The sequence below is a fragment of the Panthera leo genome, chromosome D3, assembly GCF_018350215.1.
Source record: "Panthera leo isolate Ple1 chromosome D3, P.leo_Ple1_pat1.1, whole genome shotgun sequence".
Classification (NCBI taxonomy): Eukaryota; Metazoa; Chordata; class Mammalia; order Carnivora; family Felidae; genus Panthera; species Panthera leo.
The window spans coordinates 28374187-28400812 of NC_056690.1; the positions used below are offsets into that span (position 1 = coordinate 28374187).

At 45.3% G+C, this 26626-nt stretch overlaps 1 protein-coding gene across 4 annotated transcripts in view; it reads left to right on the forward strand.

Annotated features, from left to right (window-relative positions):
• Window positions 1–26626, forward strand: part of LOC122204227 (protein HIRA) — a 91346-nt gene that overhangs the window by 12719 nt on the left and 52001 nt on the right. For 2 of the 4 annotated variants that reach the window (XM_042911628.1, XM_042911631.1), the window contains exons 2-9: window positions 8747–8809; window positions 10554–10664; window positions 11904–11994; window positions 13319–13413; window positions 21029–21124; window positions 22294–22454; window positions 24271–24438; window positions 26136–26249. In XM_042911628.1, the coding sequence (XP_042767562.1) occupies window positions 8747–8809; window positions 10554–10664; window positions 11904–11994; window positions 13319–13413; window positions 21029–21124; window positions 22294–22454; window positions 24271–24438; window positions 26136–26249 (899 nt within the window). The other 2 variants (XM_042911629.1, XM_042911632.1) reach the window with 2 other exon arrangements.

The following is a 26626-nucleotide window of genomic DNA, read 5'->3' on the forward strand; positions in this document are numbered from 1 at the left end:
TTTATTTACTCTTGAAGGAGAGAGAGAACGTGAGTGGGGGAGGGGCAGAGAGAGAGGGAGACACAGAATCTGAAGCAGGCTCCATGCTCTGAGCTGTCAGCGCAGAGCCCGATGCGGGGCTCGAGCTCACGATCTGTGAGATCATGGCCTGAGTGAAGTTGGTTGCCCAGCCGACTGAGCCACCCAGGCGTCCCTGTCTCTTTTTTTTTCGGCTTCCTCTTTTTCCATAATTTTATCTTCTAATTCACTTATTCTCCCCTCTGCCTCTTCAGTCCATGCTGTGGCCGCCTCCATTTTATTTTGCACCTCATTTATAGCATTTTTTATTTCATCATTACCATTTTTTAGTTCCTTGATCTCTGCAGCAATAGATTCTCTGCTGTGTTCTATGCTTTTTTCAAGCCCAGCAATTAATCTTATGACCATTTTTCTAAATTCTTGTTCAGTTATATTGCTTATATCTGTTTTGATCAGTTCATTAGCTGTCATTTCTTCCTGGAATTTCTTTTGAGGAGAATTCTTCCATTTTGTCATTTTGGCTAGTTTTCTGTCCCTTACATGTTTTAAAAGCTTGTTATGTGCTCTACCCCTGCGAGCACTGCTATATTAAAGGGGGGGTCATACACTGTCCAGGGCCTCGCCCTTCAGAAGGTGTTTTTTGAAGAGTGTTACTTGCTCTCTGTTGTTGTGACTTTGGTTATTTTATTTCCCTACTTGTAGTGGTGTTTTGGACCCTCCACCAGGTGTGCTTTGATTTGTTCCTTGGAGTAGCCCTATGGCCCATCAGGTTGTCCTGGTGTATCCCTGGTAGCGACTCAGTCTCTTTTCCTCCCAGCCTCTTGGGGTTCAAAGTCCTTTGGCTTCAACCCTTCTTTGAGAGACGTGGGAAGTTTGGATCTCCCTACTTCTCTGCCATGTTGGTCCCTCCCTCAATACTGAGCAGTTCTAATTAATACTTGTTATAACCCTCCCATGCCCCTGTACCTTACAGACAGGTAGGTAGGTAGATGGGTAGAGTTATACAGATATATAGATACATAGATTGATTTGGTTTGGTTTGGTTTTAATTAGCATTTTTTTAAGTTGTGGTAAAATACACATAACCAAATTTACCATCTTAACCATCTTTCAAGTGTGTAATTCAGTACTGTTATGTATGTTCACAGTATTGAGTAACCAAGCTCCAGAACTTTTTCATCTTGCCAAACTAAAACTATATACCCATTAAGCAACAACTCCCCATTCTCCGTCCCCCAGCCCCTGGCAACCATCTTTCTGTCTTTATAAATTTGACTGCTTTAGAGACCTCATATAAGGGGCGTCATACATTATTTGTGTTTCTGTGACTAGCTTATGTTAATTACCATAATATTTGCAAGGTTCATCCACTTTGTAGAATGCGTTAGAATCTCTTAAGGCTGAATAATATTCCATTGTATATATACACCACAGTTTGCTTATCCATTCACCCATCACTGGACACTTATACTGCTTCTACTTCTTAGCTATTGTGAATATTGCTATTATGAACATGGGTGTACAATATCTCCTCAAGACCATGCTTTCAATTCTTTTGGATAAATACCCAGAAGTAGAATTGCTGGATCATGGGTAATCCTATTTTTAATTTTTTAAGGAATGTCCATACTGTCTTAAAAGCAGATGTCCCATTTTACACTCCCACCAGCAATGCACAAGATTCCAATTTCTACACATCTCCACCAGCACTTGTTACTTTCTCTGTCTCTTGTTAATAGTAGTCAACCTAATAGATGTAAGGTGATAATCTCATTCTGGTTTTGATTTGCATTTTTGTGGTAGCAAATGATGTTGAGCATCTTTTTATATGCTTATTGGCCATTTGTACATCATCTTTGGAGAAATATCTGTTCAAGTCCTTTGCCCATTTTTGAATGGGTTTTTCTGTTTTCTGTCATTGAGCTTTCTCTATATTTCTGGACATTTAATCCCTCATCAGATTATGTGATTTACAAATATTTTCTCCCATTTGTGGGTTGCCTTTTTATTCTGTTGATAGTATCCTTTGGTGGGCAAAAAGGTTTTAATTTTCAAGAAGTCCAGTTTGTCTATTTTTTTTCCTCTTAATTCCTGTGCCTTTGATATCATGTCTAAGAAAACATTGTCATATCTAGTGTCATGAAGCTTTCCCCCATGTTTTCTTCTAAAAGTCTTATAGTGTTAGGTTTTATATTTGAGTCCTTGACCCATTTTGAGTTAATTTCTGTATATGGTGTAAGGTTCCAGCTTCATTCTTTTGCATGCAGATGTTCATTTTTTCCAGCACCATTTGTTGATAAAACTGTCCCTTTCCCATTGACTGGTCTTGGCACCCTTGTTGAAAATCACTTGACCACATATGCAAGTGTTTATTTCTAGGCTCTCTATTCTGCCACACTGGTCTATTTATCTGTCTTCATGCCAGTAACACACTGTTTTGATTACTGTAGCTTTGTAGTCAGTTTTGAGATCAGGAAGCATTAAGACTCCAGCTTTGTTCTTTTCCAAGTTTCTTTTGGCTATTTGGCGTCCCATGACATTCCATAAGAATTATAGGATAGGTTTTTCTATTTCTCCAAAAATGTCATTGCAATTTTTTGTTTTGTGTGTGTGTGTGTGCATGTTTTTGTTTTTTTTTTTTTTCAAGTAAATGCAGGGCTGAAACTCATAACCCCAAGATCAAGAGTTGCACACTCGACCAACTGAGCCAGCCAGACACCCCTGTCCTTGCAGTTCTGTTAGGGATTGAATTAAATCTGTAGAATTTGGGGTATTGTTGACATCTTAACAGAATTAAGTCTTTCAGTTCATGAACACAATATGTCTTTCCATTTATTTCTGTCTTTAATTTCTTTCAGCGCTGTTTTCTAGTTTTCACTGTACAGCTCTTTGGCCCCCTTGGTTATGTTGATTTCTAAGTATTTTTTTATTCTGTTTTAAATGGAATTGCTTTCTTGGTTCTGTTTTGTATTTTTCACTGTTAAATGTATAGAAATGCAACTAAGTTTGTTGATTTTGTGTCATTCAGTTTTACTAAATTCATCTATTCTCTGGAATCTTCAAGGTTTTCTATATAGTAGATCATGTCCTTTGCACCCATCTTATATTTTAATATTGTTTTGTAACTTTTTTCACTTAATAAATGTTTCAAACATTTCCCCATGTTTCATTTTTAGTTACAGATTTACCAAAATTTGTTAAAACCAGGTATTAATGGGCTATACAGGAGAGAAGTGATTCCAGGAACAATGTGCATTGGGCAAAAACCTCAAATTCCCCCAAGCTTCCATTTCAGCAGGGCGTGCTCACATCACAGATGTATCATTGGATCTGCCTCGTGAGCTGTCAGAGCATAAAGGCTCGGAGACAGGAGCCCAAACCAAAGGTCTGAAGGCCACTGAGAGGGCCGGCTACTCTCATTTGGGCCCTTCCTGCTGCTCTCTGGCCATTGCTCTTTGTTTGGACTTCAAGTTCCACATGTGGGCTCCTCCAGGAATCTTTTCCTCTGTTGCAAGGGAGGAGGATTCTACCTTACCACACCTGGTCAGAACCCAGCTTCTGAGATTGACTCTTTATTCCTGCTATATGCAGAACATTTGTGCTGCAGTCATCAGATCAGCAACCCCCAGGCAGGGGACAGGGGACAACTGTCATGGCTCCGTGGAGAGAGTGACAACAGGGTATTGTGTGTGGTCTGAGGAGGGGTGCAAGAAGGTGTCCAGGAGGGGGGACCTGGAAGCAGAGCCCCAAGGAGAACGGACTTTAGTGGGTGTGCAGGGAGAGGATGCTGGCCGTTGTCATTCAGAGGATGTGACATTGCTTGGCAGCTCTAGGATCCAGGGAATGGATTACTTTCTCTTTTGTCTCTGTCACAGTACAAAGAAAGATGGAATGCAGGAGGCAGTTGGGAATTCATCTTTATCATTGTGCTATGCCACAGTAAGGGTTTTCTAACTAGTCAGGCCATAGATCCTTTTCCTCAGCTGTACCTCAAAGAGCCCTTTAGAAAAAAGGAGGTCTGTTTCTACTGAGGGAATGTGAACCACTGTTTTTCTTGGACTGAAGAATCTAGTGCTAAAAGGAGGTAGGGAGCCAGCACTATGCTCGTGGCTTTGTGTAGGTGCACTACAGTATTTCTTCTGCTTTGTGGCACATCTCTACAAAAGCAAACACGGTGCCCATTACCCCAGTCACACCTTTCACCAAAGCACATCTTGATCTCACAAATGTTCACGTGTGAAATGTGACGTCTTCGAAGCAATGTGACATGGCCTCTTAATCTCTCTCAGAAGGTGCTTGTAAGGGTGACTGTGTCTTCCCCATTGTTCAGATTAAATAACTTATGAGCAATAGGGCTGAGAATTCCACCCAGGTGCATTCATTGCTCTAACCCAGGCCTATTTCCAGCCCTCAGTTCTGTCTTCCCTTGGAGCCTTAAGGCCCCCTCCAGCTTAACAGTTCCCTCCAGTCTTAACAAAAGCCCATTCCACACAGCTTTGTGGAGCTGAAATGTGAATCTGATCGTGGCATTCTTTTGCTTCAGAGATAGCTATAGAAGATGGTCTGCTTTCCACAGTGGTGCCTTGCTGGGCCCTGCCCCTCTCCCAAGCCTCCTTTCTCCCCACACTCTGCAGCAGCTTGTCAGGCTTATTCTGCATTTCATGCCATATCCCCTCTGCCTGACATTCCCTTCCCTCCTCTTCTGGCTGACTTCTCCTCAACCTTTGGGACTCACTTCAATTGTGATTTCTGTAGGAAGGCCAAGCTTAGGTAGCTTTCCACCTGTGCAGACATCCATCACTAGGAGCTTCCTGAGTGCAGAGCTGAGCCATTCATAGCTTTACTTTCCCTCGACTTAGTCCAGTAGCAGGCTCATAGTAGACAACCACCAAGGTGGATGGATGAGAAAACATCCTATTGATGCTATGAGTGGGTTAGTGGTCAAGACTCGTGCTATGACGAGTACCTGTGCAACAGAGCCCCTCTGCTAAGGTAGCCTCTACTCTGAGTGTTCTTGGGGAGTCAGGCTTGTCTTTGGCTTGCACTTAAGTGATTTTGATGTACTTCTTGAGGGGACATACAATGTCTCATATACTTAAGGAATTGAAAAGCACTCCTATAGTCAGGTGGATACTCCTCCCTGATGGCCTTCTCAAGACTGTCGCTGAGTCAGCTAGAACTTTTTTGGTGAAAATGATAAGTATGCAGATCCAGTTACCTTAGGCAGAAAAGTGAATGAATTAGCATTTTGAGTAGCCTCTTGTATAAAAAACTACCGCCAAAACCTGCTGGCTTAAAACAATAGCTGTTTTATTATTTATTTGTGATTGTGAAACCTGGCCAGGCCCAGCAGGGACAGCTCAACTTAGTTCTGCATAGAATCTGCTGGGGTGGCTAGAGCAGCTTGGGACCAGAAAACGTCAGTCTGGGTCCTGTGCCAGGGCCTTGATTCTCACTGTTGTCTGGGTTCTTTGACCCTTTTTATGTGGCCAGCTTGGAGGTCTCTACATGGTGGTCTCAGGGTACTTTAACTTCTCACATGGCAGCTGGCTTTCTCCAGAAGTCAAAAGTTGAACTGGACCTGTTTGAGGCTTAAGCTCAGAACTAGAACAGCATCACTTCAGTCACATTCTGTTAAAACAGGTCAGAGAACCAGCCCAAATTCAAGGAGAGGAAAACACACAAGGGCAGGAGTCCTGGGGAAATGTGGTTCAGTGGAGCCTAATCAGATAGCTGCCTCCCCCGGCCTGTGGGACTGAGGTGTCTGGGGTGATCAGTGCTCAGTATAGCAAGTCCAAGGCCAAGCCCAGGTCATCAGGACCAGTTGTGCACATATGCATAGCTCTCACTGGTGCTCTGTCTCTCTACTTCACCTTTCATCTGTAGGCTTTAAGTCACTTCCCTGCAGGCAGTGTCATCCTAGCCCTCCAGCATCTCCAGGAGTATCCCCTCCTAGCTTCCCCTGGAGGAGAAGTACATTTCCATACTTGAATCTCAGGCTCTGGAAAAAGCAGCTTATGTGGCCTTGGGCAACTTTCCTAACTTGTGTGCCTCAGTTTCCCCCTCTGTCAAATGAGGATGTCAGAACTATCTACTTCAGAGGACAGTGTGAAACTTATCCTGGGCTGTGCTGCCTGCAGGGCTTGAGTGGCACATCAGATGCTCATTAGAGCATGTCATGGACTGGGAAGAAGAGGTCCACAGGGCTTACCCCAGTGTGACTCTGCCTCTCCTGGAAGGAGTAACTGGCTGGCACCTCCAAGGACTGGCCCATTGCAGCTTCCTGAGAGGTCCTGAGTAGAGATGGTGGTGCTAATGGGGTTGACACTCCTTGCCACTGCCCTCACCATACTGGGAGACATCTGCTCTTCTGAATTTCACGAGGCTCTTAGTGGTACTAATCAGTTGCCTTCCTCTGGTGTCTGGCAGGACCCTGAACCTCACTTAGTCTCAGCACTAAGTGCCGTGGTCTGCACAGCCTGGGCCCAGAGCTCCTACTGTCCTTTCTTGTTTCTTGAGGCTTCCCTATCAGGCATTTGTCATGGCCCAGATGGGCAAGAAATCCACCTTCTTGCTACTGCTTCCCTCCCAGGTCCTCAGCCTGTGGAAAAGTGTGGCACATTCTCAGCAGCAGCATTTCAGGCTCTCTGGCTTAGCACACCTGGCAGCCACCTGACCCAGGAAGGGTGTGGTGTGCCAGTGTAGTTGTGAGTGCACAGGCACAGGGGTACCAGTTTGAGCATTCCCAGTCCTTCTCACCTGTGTTCTTAGCACCTGCCTTCTTTTACCTACTGTATATTGTTTTCTGGATTCTTCTTTTGAAGATGAAGGTGGGACTAATTAGGGTCTGCCATCTAGACTATGGAAGAACAACTTGCAATAACTCTCTTTCCTCATGCCCCCCGAGTGTGCTCCACTGCTGGTTCTGGCTCCTTCAAAGCTATAAGAGTACCGAGCTGTGTTGGGGCTTGTCTTGGGAACCCTTGGAGTAAAAGCTCAGATCAGACCAGGGCTGAATTTCCTATATGTTTGGGACAGCTTTGAGTATGCATGTGCTCTAGGAAGGCGATCAGTAGCCACTTGGCTAAGTTTCACCTTTCACTGTAGAGCTCTGACTCTTGAGTATGTACCTGGAGGTGACGGAGGGTCTCAGGGACCAGACTGGAGCTGCCAGTATGATGTCAGGGGCTTGTAGCAGGCTGTGTTGTCTTGGATTTCAGTAAGTAGACGAAATAACATGTAATGTGATTTCCAACCTTCCTAGGGTTTCTCCTTGTTCCCTGAGACAAAATGGGTCCCTTGCATTTGGCACACCTGCTTGATACTGGCCTTGCACAGCTGTTTTCCCCACTACCACATGACAAGAAAGAGAGCACATTTCCCTTTGTTTTGTGGAAGCTCAGGCTCAATTTGCCTGCAGGGGTATGGCTATCCAGAAGAAGGTAAGGTGAGCTGGCTGTTTCTTGGGGCCCATGCTGGCCATTGCCTTTTTGAGTACCAATATTTTATTTTCTACACTTAGGCACTAGCCCTAGCAGGACTTTGAGCTCTTAGGCAGCCACCACCTGCCTCTGCCCTGCCCCTCCCTGCCTGCACTTGCCACCATGTGATTCTAGAGCTGGTAACCCTCGTTCTGGTGTCCATGCCAACTCCTCTTGGGTAACAGAGACAAAGCATCCTCAACTAAGATACTCCTCAGCAATAGCACCTTGACTATATTAGTGATTGCTGGTATTCATCATGCATCTAATTTGTCACTAACCAAATGTTACTGAGCAACCACTCACCAGACCTATGCTAGAAGCTGAGAATGTGGTAACAAACACGACAACAATTGACATGCCACTCTTACCATGAAAGCAGATGAGGGACCCAGACAAATGCCCACAGGCCCCAGGCCCCAGGAATACTTCTAGTCTGCTGGGTTTCAGGCTGTCACGACGCCTTTGCCAGTCTGGTCCACCAAACTATAGCTAGCTACCTAGCTTCATGGGCTCCTGGTAGGGTCTGCACCCTGCACTCTAGGAGCTAGTAGCTATAGTCCTTCCCCCTAGACAGACTGAACATCTGGTTGAATGAGGGCTCATCCTGTAGAGGAAGTTCAGCCAGAGGAGATGCTGAGAATGCTGACTTTCCACGGGCTTTGATGCAGCACAAATGTATAGGCGGTCTTTTGGAAGCAGAAGCATGATGAGGGAAGTGATGCGTGTGATCGCAGTCAGCTACTGGTCCTACCCAGCTGTCAGCGAAGCAAAAAGGCCAGGGTGCTTATGTGTCCAGGCTGTCAGCCAAGTGCAGATCCATGGGATGGGGAGATGGCTGGAGGTATAGCCGTTGTGACTCAGCTGTTGTCGTGACCTGCTCATAGCCTTTACAACTGTGTGTCCTCAGAAGGTGGCCAACTCTTGTCTGCTGGACATTTGTGCAAGCGCCCAGGCGATCTGTGGACTCAGTTGTTCTAGTGACAGAATGCTTTGTGCCACTTTTAGACTAAGCTATTTAATGCCACTTGGAGAGTCTTCCAGCAGTTTTTACTTTAACTGAAACTGTTAGATCACTCCACTCTTACAGATAATTTATCAACAGCCTATTATTTTTTCCCAGGAGCAGTGATTAAAGATATTACTCAGATAACCACCATTTCAAAATTTTTGACTCTGTTGATATTGTCCAATGAATACAAGCCAAGGTAGACGTTGTGTGTGTGTGTTTTTTTCTTTGTTTCTAGGCAAGCCAATTTTTTCAGTTGATATTCACCCTGACGGGACCAAGTTCGCAACTGGAGGACAAGGTACGTTCACAGAGTAACAGAGGGAGTACTCACAGCCCTGCCACCTTACTCTGCTTCTCCTGGTTGTCCACTGAGCTGAAAATAGAACACTTCTGTTTTTCAGTATGGATAAGATTCCATTTAAAATGTATAATTATAATCTATTATCTGAATAGGTTAAATAAAAATTCTTTTTTGGCTCTAGTGTGCTTGCTCTGTATAAATATTTTGGTAGTGGGTGTATCTTTTTAATTCCTATTCATTGGGCTAATATTAAAATCAGTTTGCATCCCCAAGCCCCAACTTATTGAACACAGAGAGTGGCAGGTGGTCCCGTGGATAGAGCCCCAGTCCCAGAGACTAAGGTTGGTTCCTCATCTTTGTTCTGGCAACACTTGCTCATCTGAAAAGGAGGAGGAGGTGACTGAACTATGGAGGTAGTCGTGTAGTTATTAGGCCCATTTTCTGGGTTCAGAGGAATTTGGCTGAGTTAGAGAACAAGTATGCTGTAGGCAAGTAAAATGCCCATGCCATTTGAAAATATGGTCCATAGCATTGTCAGTGTACTACATCCAGTGTTGCGGTGTCACAATAATAGCCCTGCTTAGAAAGTCATTTATCAGGCCACTACACCAAGATATATATATGGTGGCATAAAATAGCATTCCCAGAGTCCAGTCCCTGGTAGCTTCCACCCCAGAACAGTGTCTTTCTCTGGCCAGCGACTCCCTGGATAAGAGTGCTTCTGTGAGTTCCAGGTCCTCAGGCTGGGTGCTGCAGAGTGGGCTGTCTATAGACTTCCTGCTGCAGGGGTATGCAGGGAGGTCTTGATTTCCTTCCTGCATGCTGTGGGCTGCACCCAGAAGGTGCCCATCATGTCACCTACGGCCACTGGACTAAGCTGAGGGACTGGGTTTTTTCCTCATCCATAAGAAGAGGCATACCTTCCCACCCTTCTCAATAGAGTAAGGTCAAGAAGAGCTGTTTAGGAAATATTTTTACATAGTGGCCAATAGGCAGTTTCAGGTATGCCTTATGGTAATTCTTATCTGTCCATTCGTAGGCATTTAGTGGTTTTTACTCTAAACTAGTTCAATGAGGGGCTGGACTTTTCGTTAGGTATCAGTAATGGAAAGCTTAGAAAGAAAAATCATTGCCAAGATGCACACATAAATTTTTTAGCAGAATACTGTATCACCTTATAACACCAGAACAGTAAATGCCCTCTTTCAGTTGATCTCCCATCTGCAGGTGAAAGCAAAGGGCAGATAAGGTAATGAACCTTTTTTCCTATGTTCAGGGCACATTTCATTCAGCCATGGACCCAGGCAGCATCTGGAAAGGGACCAAAGTATCGACAGGGATGTGCTGCTATCCTTGGGTCCTGAAAGGGTGCTGGGACATCAACTTTTGCAGCTCTTCATCTTACAGATGAGGAATCTGGGTCTTGGGCCTGGATGAGGACCTTCTGGGAGTCTGGAGAGATCTGTGTTAGAGGCCAGACCAGACCTCAGTGCCCTCCTGTTTTTTAGTGCAGAGTTCTTTTCAAAGTCAGGTTGGCCTCAGCCTACTACTAAATCCACATCGGTTTTGATCCCCATAAACACTTGTTTCTTCATCTTTTCCATATATTAATAATGCAAATTTAGTCTCCTCTGATCTAGTCCATTATGGTTTATGAAAGCTAAATGAGGACTGTGTCTCAGAGTTAATATCAAATTTCTGCTTATTGCACATTGAAATTATTTTTGCTCCTTCATTCCAGGACAGGATTCTGGGAAGGTTGTGATCTGGAATATGTCTCCAGTCCTCCAGGAGGATGACGAGAAGGATGAAAATATTCCCAAGATGCTTTGCCAGATGGACAATCACTTAGGTATTACAGAGTGGCCCTTTGCAGGCTTTGCGTGTTGGCAGAGTGCCCAAGGTTAGCACATGTGTTTGTAATTAGAAAGATAAGGCCCCGTGCGGCGGTAACTCCCCTCGGCCTGCTGTCTGAAGGCACAGATGTTGGCTGCACACCTGGGTGAGTTATTCGGCAGAAGACTCGGCCCGCCCACAGAACCATCTTTGGACAGTCTGCAGGTACCTCTGGTGATTTCCTGCTCATGAGTCGTTACTGCCTGATACCATGGGGCTTTGGGGCCAGTGACCTGGAAGCAGTAGGGTTCTGGGGAAGGGTGTATTAAAGACAACTCACCAAAATGTCTCAAGATTGCCACTGTGTCACTCTGAGGCCCTCTGCCAGGACCCTTTTGTTGGTCAGACAGTGTTGTGGTTTCCTTTCCTACATTTAGCGCCTTAGTTTCCTGCCTCTGAGCAACAGGGTGACTGTATCTGGCTCTGGTTTCCAACCTAGTTGCCTCCCCGGAGATGCTCCATTAACAGTTATGTCCTCCCTTCCTTGACTCTGTGTGTTCTTGCTCTCCCATCTGTCTCTCAGTGCCCTCCGACGTGGAGTACAAGTCACAGGCAAGCCGTTTGTGGGCTACAACTTGGATAGTGTCCCTTGTATTGCAGGGCTCCCAAAGGCCCAGCTGTGAGTTGCTCTGACCCATCAGGAGCCAAGGAGGCATTTCTGCTGGTCTTAATTTATAAGTGCAGAACCAGTCAACCTGCAGTGCTGACAAGTTTGGAAAATCCAAATTTAAAAGGGCTACAGATGGGATGAAGTCAGAGATTTATGCTCTAACAGGCTGCTCCTCTGAAAGTTTTGGGAAGGGCATCTCAGCCTTTTTAGTACTTGCCCTCATTTTAAGAATTCTCCCTGCTAAGAAACATATCTCATCATGAGACAGCCCTTTTGAAATAATGAGATTTACTTATCAATTTTCATGGAAAATTACCTTCTCCTATTGACTATTTGATCCAGCACTAACACTTCTCAGGTTGTGCAGAGTGTTGCCCTCCAAACTCTGTCCTGGTCATTTGTTATTACAACACAAGTAGAATAGTATTTGAACTGGATTGTTCTTCTGAGGCTTACCCACAGTGGATGCCTTGAATAGTTGAGACAGAGTAGGTTTTATAAACTCTTTGCATCTTGCCAGACTCTGCATAAAGCAAATGGGCGTGACTATTGGATTTTCATCACCCTATTTTTTTTTCTTCCCAGCATGTGTGAACTGTGTGCGGTGGTCAAACAGTGGGATGTATTTAGCTTCTGGGGGAGATGACAAACTGATTATGGTGTGGAAACGGGCTACGTAAGCATCATTTTCCTTTCTTCACATTTTATTTTTAGAAGCTTCTTGGCTGGTCTTAATCACAGTCACCTTTTCCCACTCTGGCACTGAAGTCCATAGAGCTCCAACTTCCTGAGTAGCAGGAAGACACGTAGGCCAGGAGTAGCTGGGGCCTGACCAGGGTGTCAGGAGGCCACCTACCTGCCTGGAGACCTGCTCAATCACCCCCTTACAGGACTGCAGAGTATCTACCTGAAAAGCTCATTCTGTCCATTGCTGATGTTGGTGGTTTTGTTTGTTTTGTTTTCCAAATGAAATTTTCCAACATACAACATAGGTAAACATCAAGGTGCTCTGATGGAATTTGGGGGAGGGGACCCAGAGCCCACCCTCTTTGCCATTCACCTCATTCTCTGTCAGCCTCACCCTGGGATAGTAAGGAGTACCCCTTCAAAGTCCTGCTCTGTACCCACAATGAACTAACCATCACCTAGAAAACATTTTCTTTAAACCTAGACTGAGTCTCTCAGGGTGGGTCCTGGGACTCTGTTTCATAACCAGCTCCCCAGGTAACTCTGGGGGCTAGTCAGACTAGGGAACCAGACCCTAGCCCACTGCCTAGCCAAAGTGGCCCCATGGACATGGCCATGAGAGCAAAGACATGCTGTCTCCTTTGGTCCACTCGGTGAAGTTTTTCTGTGGGTCTATAAGAGTTCTGTGGGAGCAAAGGATGTTAACAGAGGCTCTGTGCATCAGTGGTGTTAACACCACCTTCATGGGGACCCACCCAACTGCTCACATGGCAGGAGCTATGAGTGCTTTCCAAGAGGGCTTTAAAAAGACTGTTGGTTTTGCTGCTTTAGTCAACATAAATAACATATTTAGTATATAATTTGGAAATCTGAAAAAAATATATAAAAGAAATCACCATCCCACCACCCGAAGAAAGCCAAAGTTAATATTTTGGTATTTTTTGTGTGTCTTAACCATTTTCCACGCATAGATGATACCCATGTTACATGTATTCTTTTTCTTTACATACTGCTATCTAGCTGTATAAGATGTCCTGTGGCCTGCTTCTTTCACTTAATTATATATGGTGAACATTTCACCATGCAGTGGATAGTCTTTTACCACAAGATTTGTGATGGCTATTTGGTATTTGATAAAGTGCATGGAACATAACTTACCTAATCAGCCTCCGTTGTTCACCAATTCAATGCTTTCCAGCCATTGTCTGGTTTTGCTTTGTTCTGTCTGCCATGATAAGCTGTGCTGCAGTGAGCATCTCTGTGCAGTGCCTAGAGCATGCCTGGAGTGCCTTCCTGACTCCTCTTTCACACAGGTACATCGGCCCCAGCACTGTGTTCGGCTCCAGTGGTAAGCTTGCCAACGTGGAGCAATGGCGATGTGTCTCTATCCTCCGGAGTCACTCAGGCGGTGAGTGGGGCTGCCTGTTGGGGTGGGTGGCCCTGGCAGCTGTCTGAAATCAGCAGCAGCACCTCCACAGCCCCCGTGGACTGTTTTGGTTCTTAAAGCAGCCTTGCGTCTGGGCCATCCCTCCCCATCACCATCGGTCACACCCAGCCTGTCCCTCAAGGTCTGTGCAGTTACCATCCCCACTGCCTGCCTCCAGCTGCATTCAGCGCCCCCACTCCTGCCCTCATGGGGTATATGTTTATATCTTCAATGTAGAATCCCCACGTTCTGCTGTTTTTCCTGGTGAACTGAATCACTACCTTCATCAGTGGATCACTAAGTCTGTAAGCACACTTTATTTATTCCACAGAAACGAGCACACATAAAAAGGGGCTCAAGGAAAAGTTTTTCACTTGACCTTGAGTAATTTCGCAAAATGTTTAATAGATTTGGAATGGAAAGGGACAGATTTGGACTGAAGAGGAAGAAGGGCAATCAATAGCTGTCATAAGCCATGTGCTGTACACTCAGATGCCAGGGATACTAGAGGGACTATACCTCAAAATAGAAGCCTGTGGTCTTGCCCAAGAATGGCCTGAAGTGTTTTCCTAGTCAGGGTGACAGCAGAAGCCAGAAAGGCCTGACGTGCATGGTGGGTTGGCAGCATTTCACCACTGCTAGATCTTTACATACAAGGCAAGGGAGCAGCACAGAGTGGGGCTGGCTGAGTATCAAGGACCAGGACACAGATGGTTCTTGCTCCCTGTTAATGAAGGTGGCCTTTATCGTGGAAGAGACAGGAGACATTAAAAGTTTTGAGGTATAAGAGGGGGATCATTCTGACAGGTTAGAGAAGAGCCTGTTTTAGTGGTTCAGATGAAAACTGCAAGGGCCTGAACCAGGCCTGGGATAATTGGGATAGAGAGGGAGAATGACTTGGGAAATTCTTAGGACAAAGCAAGTGAGGGACGAAGGAGATTCCTAGCTGGTGCCTACATTACCAGTGGTGTCCTCTCTCAGGCCATAATGATAGTGGGCTTACAGGGATGGACACCAGTTCAGTGTGGCATATGCTGAGTTTGGGGAGCGGGGATCGGGAAGAATGTCACAAGACCCATTGGAATTGAGCCTGGAGCCCTGGGAGAAGATGGGACAAGAGTGAGAGGTTTGGAAGGCATCACCTATAATCTGCTGACAGGATATGCTCTGCAAATACTCTACAGACATGTTAAAGGTGAACAGACTTGCCTCTAGGTGACCATAGATTAATTCTGCATTTTTGAAAACTGACAGAGTAGCATTGTGTAATTGTTGATAGCCATAAAAACGTGTAACTTAACCTCACTTATTCACAGTTGCTCACAGCAAGGTCTATCTAGTTGGGCTCCTCTGGAACTTGGAGAAAGTGTCCATGCAGGTGTTCAAGTGTGGGGTAAGGCCTCAATGAGACCTTTGATGGGTTTCCTAACCTGAGACTTGAGCTGAGCCATAACCTCGACTTCTCTCCAGGGCTCTTCTTTACCAGGCAAGTAGGGTTGCCCACTTTCAGCAGGGTTACCCACTGCTTATTCAGTGGTCCTGATAGCAGCGGTGGGCAGAACTGTTGGAAGAAGAAAAATCAGTGGGAAAGCAGAAATAAATAGAAAACACTGGGTTTTAAAAGCAAAGCGTGAAAGGGGCGCCTGGGTGGCTCAGTCGGTTAAGCGGCCGACTTCAGCTCAGGTCACGATCTTGCGGTCCGTGAGTTCGAGCCCCGCGTCAGGCTCTGTGCTGACAGCTCAGAGCCTGGAGCCTGTTTCAGATTCTGTGTCTCCCTCTCTCTCTGCCCCTCCCCTGTTCATGCTCTGTCTCTCTCTGTCTCAAAAATAAATAAACATTAAAAAAAAAAATGTTTTTTTTAAAAAAAAGCAAAGCGTGAAAAACATACACTTGGCATACTTAATAGGGGGATAGGGAGAAAAGACCTAGATGAAATTAGAAGTAAAGGGTCTAGAAAAACATTTAACCTAGAGGGAAAAAAATCATCAGAGTATAGCATAATGTTTTTTGAACTAAAAAAATAAAATAAAATTCCAAAAAAATATAATCTAGAAAATGCAAGTTTTCAGAATTGATACCATAAGGTTAAGGAAAACTTCTTAAAGTAGTTAACCAATGAAGAAGTTGGAGTCATCAGAAATGACTCCTAATACTAAATTATTTGTTGACTTGTTGTTGCATTGTTTCAAGCTTTTAAGAAAAATTATTCCAAAATGTAGAAATATTTATTCTTCAAAGGAAGCTATAACTCTGGGTTTCCAAAACTTAAAAGAACACACACACACACACACACACACACACACACATACACAGCATAGATGAATATGAAAAAAGATAGAAAAATAAGAAACATAATGCAGGTGAATTTGGTAACTTTGGAAGAATTTTGTGTAAAGGTAATCTATTACTCTTAACAACATACTAGGAGGTTAAATAAGAAAAGATAGTTAGGGAACCTGGCTGGCTCAGTCAGTAGAGCATGCGACTCTTAATCTCAAGGTTATGAGTTCAAGCCTCACATTGAGCATAGAGCCTACTTTTAAAAAGACAGTCATCTTAGGAGGTATTCTGAAAGGAATATCAGATAATTCAGCATCAATTTCTAAAAAATGTTTTTAAAATGGCCATAGGAAGTTATTTCCTTAACCTGAAAGTGTCCTATGTCTTTTTCAAACCAATGGCAAATATTATAACTCACAGTTGTTAGAACTTAAAAAAAATTGAAAAGTACTTAGGACTAATAAAAACGAGTCATTGGATTGGTCTTCTATAAGAAAAAATTTTTTTAAATTTTTTTTTAATGCTTATTTATTTTTGAGAGACAGAGCACGAGCAGGGGAGGGTCAGAGAAAGAGGGAGACACAGAATCCGAAGCAGGCTCCAGGCTCTGAGCTGTCAGCACAGAGCCCGACACGGGACTCGAACTCACAAACCCTGAGATCATGACCTGAGCCGAAGACAGACATTAATCAACTGAGCCATCCAGGCTCCCCAAGAAAATTTTTAATTATTCATCTTTCATTAGTAATAGCAAATTAGAATATCTAATCATAAAAAGAGAACTCTTATACAGCAGGAACAAAAGTTGTAAATACCCAGGAATAATCTTACCAAGAAATATATGAGGTCTGTAAGACTTAAACTACAAACCTTTTTTGAGAGAGATAAAATGACCACTTGATAAATGGAAAAACTGAATAAAATAAAGACACAATTTTTTCCTAAATTCTTTTAACAAATATTTATTGAGCACCCAGTATGTTCTGAGTACTGTTCAACCCTCAGAGAGTTTACGTTCTTTTAAAAGAGACAGACAATAAACTAGTCATGTCAGAAACTAGAAGTTAAGTGCTGGGGAACAAAATAAGACGAGGTTCTCGAGGAGGCCTCACTGAGAAGGTGACATGCAAGGGAAGACCAGGTAGAGGTTAAGGGACAACTGTGTGCACATCCAAAGAACTTACCAAGCTAAAGGAATAGCCAGGGCAACAGCCTTGGAGTGTGGATGTGTGCTTGGTGTATTCAGAGAACTAGGACACAAGGAGTGAACAGGGGAGGGAAGCAGGGACAGGCCTTCTAGGCCATTAGGAGGGGCTCTTCTCTGAGTGAGATGGGAAGGCTCAGTAGGGCTTTGAGCAGAGAAGCAAGGCCTGTGGCAGCTGCATGGACTATGGACGGCACTAGAGAGACCACTGATGAGGCTGCTCACATAATCTTGGTGAGAGACAGTGGACCTGGGTTGTAGCAGTGGAAGTCACAAGGAGCGGTAGTCAGAGGCAGAGTTCCTGGTGGATGGGATGTAGGGTATGTGAGATAAGCAAAGGAATCAGGACGGCTTCCTTGACTGTGGCCTGGAGGGTGGTAAGGATGCATATGCCATCACCTGATGGAAAGTGTGTAGGTGGGACAGAAATGTTTGCTGGGGGAAATGTTTAGAAATGCTTTGGGGCATGTTTGGTTTGCATTGTCTAGCAGGGGTGTAAGTGTCCTGCTGCATAGGCATTTTGATATGTGAAAGTTGAGTACAGGGGAGAAGCATAGGTGGGACTGGAGGCCAAGGGTAGAGGTTGGGCTTTGGGGTGATGAGGAACAAGTGAAACAGGCTGAGTCGGAGAGGAGGCCAGTTTAAGACAGCGGAGAGAGCATTTGAAGGAAAAGTGATTAAGCAGTGCATCACATGTTGCCTGGGGGTCAGGTAAGGGTGAGGATATTGACCATTGGACTTGATGGCATGGAGGCTGCCCATGGCCTTGGCTACTGCTGTTCGTTTTGGTGTTGTTGGGTGGAAGACTCATTGGAGGATGCTCAAGAAAGACTGGGATGGGGAGGGGAGGAAATAGCTAGATTGAACCAGGCTGGGTTTTGTCAGGCACATGTGAAAACACGGGAGAAGAGCAGAGGGTTATGGTGGACTCTAATCCGAATAGGGAGACAGCAGAAGGCCCATAGCACCTGCAAGCCCTGTTGGAGTTGAGAGGGAGCTGGAAGCACTGGGTTGATGGTAGGAGTGTGGGAGGGTTGGAATGAGACCAGGGAAGAGTTGCAGTGATCTGTCAGGGAGGGTCTCTGGGCATGACTGGGAATGAGTGCCTGAGGTAGTAGAAGCCAAGGTCACTGGAGGAGGCTGTGAAGTTTAAGGATCCAAGAGCCTTGTGTCAAAACAAAACAAAAGATTATCCTCCTAGAATCAGCAAGGATGATGATGAGAGTTTCTGGAGTGACATGTGACCAGAAATTTAACTCTTTAAGTGCAGGAGGGTGTCAGATATATGTAGATGTGCAATGGGAAGGAGAGGGAGTGGTATAGTCTGAAGACTGAAACTCCAAAACAGGGGTTTAGGGAGAAAATTATGTCACTTATGTGGATTTACAGCATAACTTAACAGTGACTCCGAAGGGCATTCGGAATTATAAGGAAGGTTGTGGAAGAAAACATTCAAAGCTTCAGTGATTTAAAATGTCATGGGTTTGGGACCAAAACTTAACCAACATTGAAATCAGGTACATGTACCTAACAACTTGATGTATTGTGAAGGAGGCATCAGTTATCAATTATGGAGATTCTATCACAAGTGATAGAATAACCATTATACAGTTTGAGGATGAGGGGAGAGTAATATAGAGCTTCACTAAGTACAGCATGCACTGAAATAAATTCCAGATATTAAAGAGAGAAACATTCTAAATAATTAAAGCAGAAGAAAACAATTGAATTGTTGCAGAAGAATTGAATATTTATCAAACCTCTAGCAGAGAGAATATTTTTGAAGGTTAACAGGCAATAAAAGACATCACTAAGGAGAATAACAGACTTTACGTCATAAATCGCCTGCGGTGTTAGGAAGTTAAAACTGATAGAATTTGCAGCTAATGCCTGTATTATCAATAGTCTATGAAAATTGCTAAGAAAATGAAATCTCCTTTCTGGAATTCTCAGCTGACTACTTCTCTGCTCTAAGACTTAGGTACCGCAGTGAAATTCTGATGTTTACACATTTGCCCCTCCTGGCCTGGAAGCTCCTAGAGGAGGTTCTTATTCCTCATTTTTATAGGCACTACCTTTGTGCTTGTCAGACCTGCTGCACAAAAAACCTCCCAACAGACAAGAAAGGAAGAAAATAGTCTAAGAAGACAACTTTGTTAGACAAACATGTGAAAAATCTTCACTTTCATTACTAATCAAAGTGAAGTTAAAATATAAAAATGTACTTCATAAGTTAGAAGGGAAAAATCATAACCCTCAAGCTAATAAGAGAATTTGAAATGGACATCCTGCTTATAAAAGTGTAAAGTTCTAGAGGTCTCTGGAATGCAGTCTACAGGGTTAAGAGAGTCTAGACTTAGGAAAACCTTTAGGCCTTCTACCCAGAGTCCCACTTTGCCACATCAGTCACAAGAAATAAACCAGAGTGTAGAGAGTGGCATATGGCTGTGTGTTCATTAGCATGAAAACCTGGAAGCCAGTTATAGTTCATTGTTAAATTAGGTCTATTTATGGTAGTGAATGCTCTCAAAGACAGGATGCAGGGGCGCCTGGGTGGCTCAGTCGGTTAAGCGTCTGACTTCATCTCAGGTCACGATCTCACGGTCCGTGAGTTCAAGCCCCGCGTCGGGCTCTGTGCTGACAGCTCAGAGCCTGGAGCCTGTTTCAGATTCTGTGTCTCCCTCTCTCTCTCTGACCCTCCCCTGTTCATGCTCTGTCTCTCTCTGTCTCAAAAATAAATAAACGTTAAAAAAAATTTTTTTAATAAATAAAAAAAAGACAAAGAATGCAGAGCAAAACAGGAGAAGCCCTCAGGATCACATAGGCTATTAGAATACTAAATGCGTGGGGTGGCTGGGTGGCTCAGTCAGTTAAACATCTGACTCTTGATTTCGGCTCAGGTCATGATCTCACAGTTCAGGAGATTGAGCCCCTCATCAGGCTCTGCTGTGACAGCGTGGAGCTTGGTTGGGATTCTCTCTCTCTCTCCCTCCCTCCCTCCCTCCCTCCCTCCTTCCCTCCCCCTCCCCTCCCCCTCCCCTCCCCCTCTCTCATGCACACTCTCTCTTCCTCTCTCAAAATAAACATTTTTTTTAATTAAAAGGAATACTAAGTGCAGCACACTAGTGTGTATGCTGTGTGAAATACCAAGTGCAATACCATGTGGGAAAAAATGCATTAAGCTGTCCCTGAAGATTTTTTTTAAAAATAGAAAAAAACAAAATAGAACTTTTGAATATTTTGCTTACACATTTTAAAAAGTCCTGTGAGGAGAGGACTAGAAAGCTGTTAACTTGATGCCGTGTTTCTGTTTCTTCATCTCTCACCAGCCATTCTCATACCTAGCACTGCACCAGGCACAGAGGTTAGAAAAAAGTCACACCTGGATGGTGAGATGGGCCTGGTCATTGTCACTGTCACAGCTGATCTATATCAATGCCTTGGTGTGTGCCTGGCACCGTGCTACAGCACTTTTTCACATTTAATCCTTGTAATAACCCTCTGAGCTTTGTTTTTTGTTTTTTTTTTTTTAATCTGCATTTTACACATGAGAAAACTGAGTTACAAAAGAAGTGAATATGAATAATTGTGTTTGGGGGCTCTGTAGGGGAGGGATGCTCTGGCAGGATCTTGGAGATGAGGTCTGGTTCGTGCAAAGGGCCTGAAGATGGTCCCACTCATTTGGTACCTATTGAGTGCTGTGTGCCAGACATTCTGCCAGGTGCTGTACCTGTAGTGCTCAAAGGGCTCTCAGGCCCAATTGGGATCAGAGAAGCAAGCTTAGTGAGCCTGAGGCCACAGACCCAGCAGGTGTCAGAGCCAGGGTTCTTCTACGTAGCCCCAACCTCTCAGCTATGATCCTCAGTTGCCTCATCTGTCAAAGGGGTGATTGAGGTCACTTGGATGCTTCAAATGTCATGACCAATTCAAAAACATTAGTGGGGAAGTTTTGCAGATTGGTTTTTAAGAAATAGTCTAGTTATGATCTCAAGTTTCCTCAGACATGGAATGCTAGGGGTACTGGCCCACTTGGCAGACAGGCGTTGCTGAGTGCCCCCCTAGTCAAGTCTGTGCACCAGGTAAGAGACTCACTACCAGCCCTCTGTCTTCCAGATGTAATGGATGTAGCGTGGTCTCCCCATGATGCCTGGCTGGCCTCGTGCAGCGTGGATAACACTGTCGTCATCTGGAACGCTGTGAAGTTCCCAGGTCTGGGCCTCTGACTGGGTGGTGGCAGAAATGGGCCGCTCATCTGGAGCAGCGTGGGCTCTTGGTCTCCTTAGGCTGGTGGCAACAAGTGTCTCATAGTGGATGAGGATTCACATTGTCTTGTCAGAGACTCCGTTCTTTTGTTCTGCATCATTGACATTTGTTTAAGGTTTTAAAAGAGGTTTATGTTAAAGAAAATTGTAAATGAGTGCTAGCATGGATGTGCTGCAGATCATGAGGCTGATAGGATGGCATCGCATGTACTTGGGCACCTGGCACCCCCACATACACATATGCCCTTGAGGGTATGGCTTCCCGCCACTGGGGTCCAGCCTTCGCTCAGTTGCCATCTACTCTCTGAAGCCTTTGAGCACATACAGGTTAACAAATCCAGTTTTGCAAAAGATTATTTTTCTTATTAATGTGTTTAAAGTCACAACAGATGGCATAACCTGGCATATCACTGCAGATTATAACTGGTAAGATACATATCCTCTTTCTGCTAGTATCTGGAATATGTTTTCTTCATGGGCTAAGAAGCATCCCCCGTGACCTTGATCCAAGTCATTTTCTCTCTTTATAAGCTACCAAGATGTGTAGGTCCATTTTCATCCTGGTCATGGAGTGCTGGAGTAGTATTTAGATTATAGATCCCTAGGACGTGCCATCCCACACACCTTGTGTCTCAGTGATGACTTACAAAGGACTTTTAGCACAGTGCCCTTTCCCCTGAGCTGTCAGGCCAGCTCCTTATGGGGGGAGCTGCCAGGGAGGTTCACATCAGAAATGCTGATGTCAGAGCCCAGGTGGGCATGACCTTCTGTTCAGAAAGGGAAACCACTGGCAGAGCTACCAACTGCAGACAAGTCCAAGAGGCAGAATTTGCCTCTGGCCCAAGCCTGTGTCCCTCCTTGCCTGCCCTTTAGGGGGCTCATGCATCGTGCCTGCCTCCTGGGTGCAGTCCTTCCTTCAAGTTGCTTTGCCTTGATAGAGATCAGATTAGGGGGCTCTTCTGCTTGTGCCCAGGGGTGGGAGCTGACGAAGGTAGACTCCTGAGATCCCTTCTCTTGGCTAACCATTCCATAGCCCATGGATTGCAGCTCATGTTTAGACAGACTCATCATTTTCCCCTAGCTAATACCTTTCCAATCTCTTCTTTTTCTCCACAGAAATTCTCGCTACTCTGAGAGGCCATTCTGGCTTGGTAAAGGGGTTGACCTGGGACCCTGTTGGTAAATACATTGCCTCTCAAGCTGACGACCGCAGCCTGAAGGTGTGGAGAACGCTGGACTGGCAGTTGGAGACCAGCATCACCAAACCTTTTGATGAGGTAAGGATCCAGCCCAAGGAGCTTGGTCCATCAGCCCCCACTGGCCTCAGTGCACAGAGGAGGAACTGGCTGGGGTCCAGACCTCATGGGTGAATGCGGAGTTCCAGGGCCTGAGCAGACTGGTCAGGGTTCTCTGGGGCAGGCCCTCTGCCCCAAAGAGTCAGATGATGAAAATCTTTCATTTCTCAGATGGTATTAAATGTCCAACTTTGAAGTGAGAAAAAGCTGAAGAAAACCCCTTAGCAATGCTCCCTCACCATTGTGCCACACAGGTGGAGGAGACCCTCTCTTTTATTTTTCCTAACTGTGCTGTGGCTTTGCTCACTGACTTGCACTCTGCAGGCCATCCAACATCTTTCTAGGCTAGCGTTATGAGTACAGTGTGCACAATGTCTAGAGGTTGAACTGCAGTGCCTTGTAAAGTATTTTACTGTCTCTTCCTTTATTTGGGTTCTCATTTCATATGGAATCAGATCTTAAGTGCCTACTGTGAGAAGGGCAGTGTTAGGTAAATGAAATGAAAGTGGACTAAGATGGAGTCTTTCCCTTGAAGCTTAGAGCCTCGTGGGAAAGATAGACTTTCACATCAGTTGTGAGCATGGTGGTGGAGTTGTTCAGAATGTGCAGAAATAGCCCAGGAGGAGTGATCGCATCAGGGAAGGCTTCTCAGAGTGAGGGCTGTGAGCAAAGTTTTGCAGGAGGAATAGACGTTCCCCCACGGTTCAGGGCTGGCTGTAGAAGGAAGGTAGAAATCATGTATTCCGTTTTCCCCAAACCAACAGCACCACATTAGCACTGTTATTCACCCTACTGAATCTTGCCCTTCTTGGCTATAGTCTGGAACAGGGGACATGGGCCTTCATGCCTTCTGGGGCTCCTCCTCAGGGTTCCAGTGACTAGTAGTGGGGTCCCACTAGCGAGGCTCCTGTGGGCAGTTATGGAAGGTGGGCAGGGGTGTTTGGAGTCCCAGTGGGAGCAGACAGGACTCCTCAGCCTCAGGGGTCAGCCTGTCCTGCCTGGGTCTGTGACCCAGCTGGAAGTTGAGGCAGATGTGTCACTGCATTCAGGCCCCATCTTGTCCTGCCCTCTTCTGGGGCTATGAGGCCAAGATCTTGACTCTTAAGTCTTTAAAACTGCCCTAAGCCAACCTTGAGCTTTAGGGGGCTGGTTTTATGGCCCATATCATCTTACTTTGCAGTAATAATGTGGAAAGATGTCTTGTTTCAGCCCTGGACCAGGTCAGGTAAACCGTGCCTTTCTGCTATGTGTTTTATAGTTTATATGGACTTTATGAAGCTCTTCCCCTTTGCTAGTAACACCACCAGGCTTCAGTTGAGGAGGCAGACTCAAGAGAGCACATAGTGGCTCATGGTTACTGGCTGCCTCACAGAGACTGGCTCCTGAGGGTCCATAGGACTCTTCTTCCACGGAAGTGAATGTTCTGCAGACCTCATGTGGTAGGGTTAACATGCTGGGCAGAAGAAAGAGGTCGGTGACCAGATAGATTTGACCCATGCAGAATTGAGAGTTAAAAGAGGTGGCTGTCCTGCAGATCCCCTGAGGCCTATGCCACTGTGTGGTGTTCAGCTCCCATAGGGGAGTGTAGGATGCTGCAGCTCCCAGTCTCATCTAACAGCACCTTTTTTGTTACATCATCTGGAGAGACTGGAGTTACAGCTATTCATGTAGCCAGAAACTTGGGTACATGCTCTGCTATCATACATTTATAAATCAGAATTCACCTCTATTCTTGAGGCCACAGTGTTGGTCACACAATTGGCTTTGAGCTCCTTCCAATTGCAGATGTTTCTTTCAGTGTGGAGGGACAACCCATGTGTTGCGGCTCAGCTGGTCACCTGACGGGCACTACCTGGTGTCTGCCCACGCCATGAACAACTCTGGCCCCACTGCCCAGATCATTGAACGGGAGGGCTGGAAGACCAACATGGACTTTGTCGGGCACCGGAAAGCTGTGACTGTTGTTGTGAGTGTGCTTAGCCTCAGCCTGGGAGGTGCCTTGCCTCAAGGCTGGGTCAAATGTGGGACTGTGGTGGTGGGCTCTGAGAGTCAGCACATGCCACATCCTTGTTTCATTTTAAATACTTACGTTTCACAGTTTTTGAAGTGATTTTACAAAACAATATATATTCACATGTTTTAATGAGTATCACCAAAATCAATCTGTGATTGGGAACACTGTAGCTCCACACTCACCTTTTTACACATTTGGGTCAGGTCACGGTGCTCAAGCATACTGGTCCTGACAAGTGCCCCACGAGCCAGACTCGGGAGCACAGGTGCAGTCCGTGTGCCTGTTGAGCACATGTTCCTGCACCCCAGCACTGGACAGTCATAGCTATGAGGCTGTGCTGTGGATCACCTGAGTCTGGAGTTGCCCCGCCCAGTCGACATGGGAGCCAGCAGATGCGGGCTACTATTAACGAGGATTTTCTCAGCACTGGGCAACCAAAACAAAGAAAATAAGTTGGTGGGCTAAAGGTTGGTAAAAGTGAAGGATCATCCAGGACTCTGATCTCAGTTTTTTTGTATTCCTTAAAATGGGCTCATCCTTACCATTGTTTAAATTCATGATAAATACTATATATTGTAGTTTAAAATATTTATAACTTTTATACAAATAAAATATTACTTCTTTAATTTTTTTTTTGTATTAGAGCCCATGTAGGACTTTGTTCAAAGCCAGGCCCTTGTTACTAAAATGTTTGAAAAATCACTGCTTTGGGTTAGCACGGTGCTTCCACATGACTCTGTCAAGTGGTCCTCACAGGCACTGTTTAAGAGTAGTTTTGTGAGATCATGGTGTTGAGGCCTCTCAGCCAACCCAGGGTAGCCAAGACTCAAGCCCAGGATGCACACCTCCAGGTTCTATGTTTCTGGTCTCTGTGCACCTGGCTATTCTTGCCTAGCCTCTGGGATTAGAACCCCTCTGGGCCAGGCCAGCTGACATCAGGCTCCCCGGAGCCACCTTTCCTCCTCATTTGTCCTGGCATGGGGATTCCAGCTCTGACTCTAGAGTTCCCACCCTTTCAATTCAGGAATGTGGCAGGGAGCTCTCTGTGTGCTTCCAGCCTTGCCAAAAGCAGCACCCAGGTTACACTGAGGATAAACCCCAGAGTGCACTTTAGTGTGACTTAGCCATTGTCCTGGCCAAGTGAGATCATGCGGGGCTGATCAGCATCTGCTAGTTTTGACTCTGAGCAACAACTACAGTGAAGGGGAAGGGATTAATGGAGTAGACATCTGACAGTCCCATTGACCTCTGTCAGGACTTTATCCCTAAAGCCACGTCCTGGAACTGGCCTTGCCCAGGCCAGGAGGAATTCAGAGAGCAAGCTTCAGTAGCTCCCATGCCATCAACCTGGCTGCAAGCCCAGAAATGGAGAGTTGGTAGAGCCAGCCTCAAATCCTTGTCTCACCACTTACTCATTGGGTGACTTAGCCCATGTTTCCTGGCCTCTCTGAGACTCCATTTCATCCTCAGCAAAATGCCTCGTGGGTAGTTATGAAGATGAAATAAAGTATGCTGAGTGCCTGGGGCTGGGAGAATGTCAGTGTGGGTTTCCCACCAATAGACTGGTATTGTGCTATATTTCTGATACTGGGCATAGGGTTTGTGCTTGATGCTTGATTAATTATTTTAACATTTGTTATTTGGTTTAGAAATTCAACCCAAAAATCTTCAAAAAGAAGCAGAAGAATGGGAGTTCTGCAAAGCCCAGCTGCCCATATTGCTGCTGTGCTGTTGGCAGCAAGGACCGTTCTCTCTCTGTCTGGGTGAGCCCCCACTCCTTCCCTCCCCACCTCCCCCACCAAGACCTTTTGTGGCTCCTGCAGGGCAAAGGAGAAGGAACTGGTGAAGGAGGCAGAGCCCAGAAGCTTGGAGTGACTCCCCTACCCCCCACTTTCAGTGGTGCTCAGTGTGTGTTTCCGCCCCAGATCTGGGGTCAGGCCCTCTCATTACCCCAGGAGGAAGGAAGTGCTGAAGACTAGGCTTGGGGCGAGCTAGGAGAGGCCACCCTGAGCCCCAGTCAGAGCAACTCTTATGTCCAGATTCAGGGAATACCTTCAGTTGGCATGCTATGTTTGCTTCCTTTTAGAAAAACTTTGTATCCTTATATAACCTACAGCAAATGTATTCACCTGAAGTATAC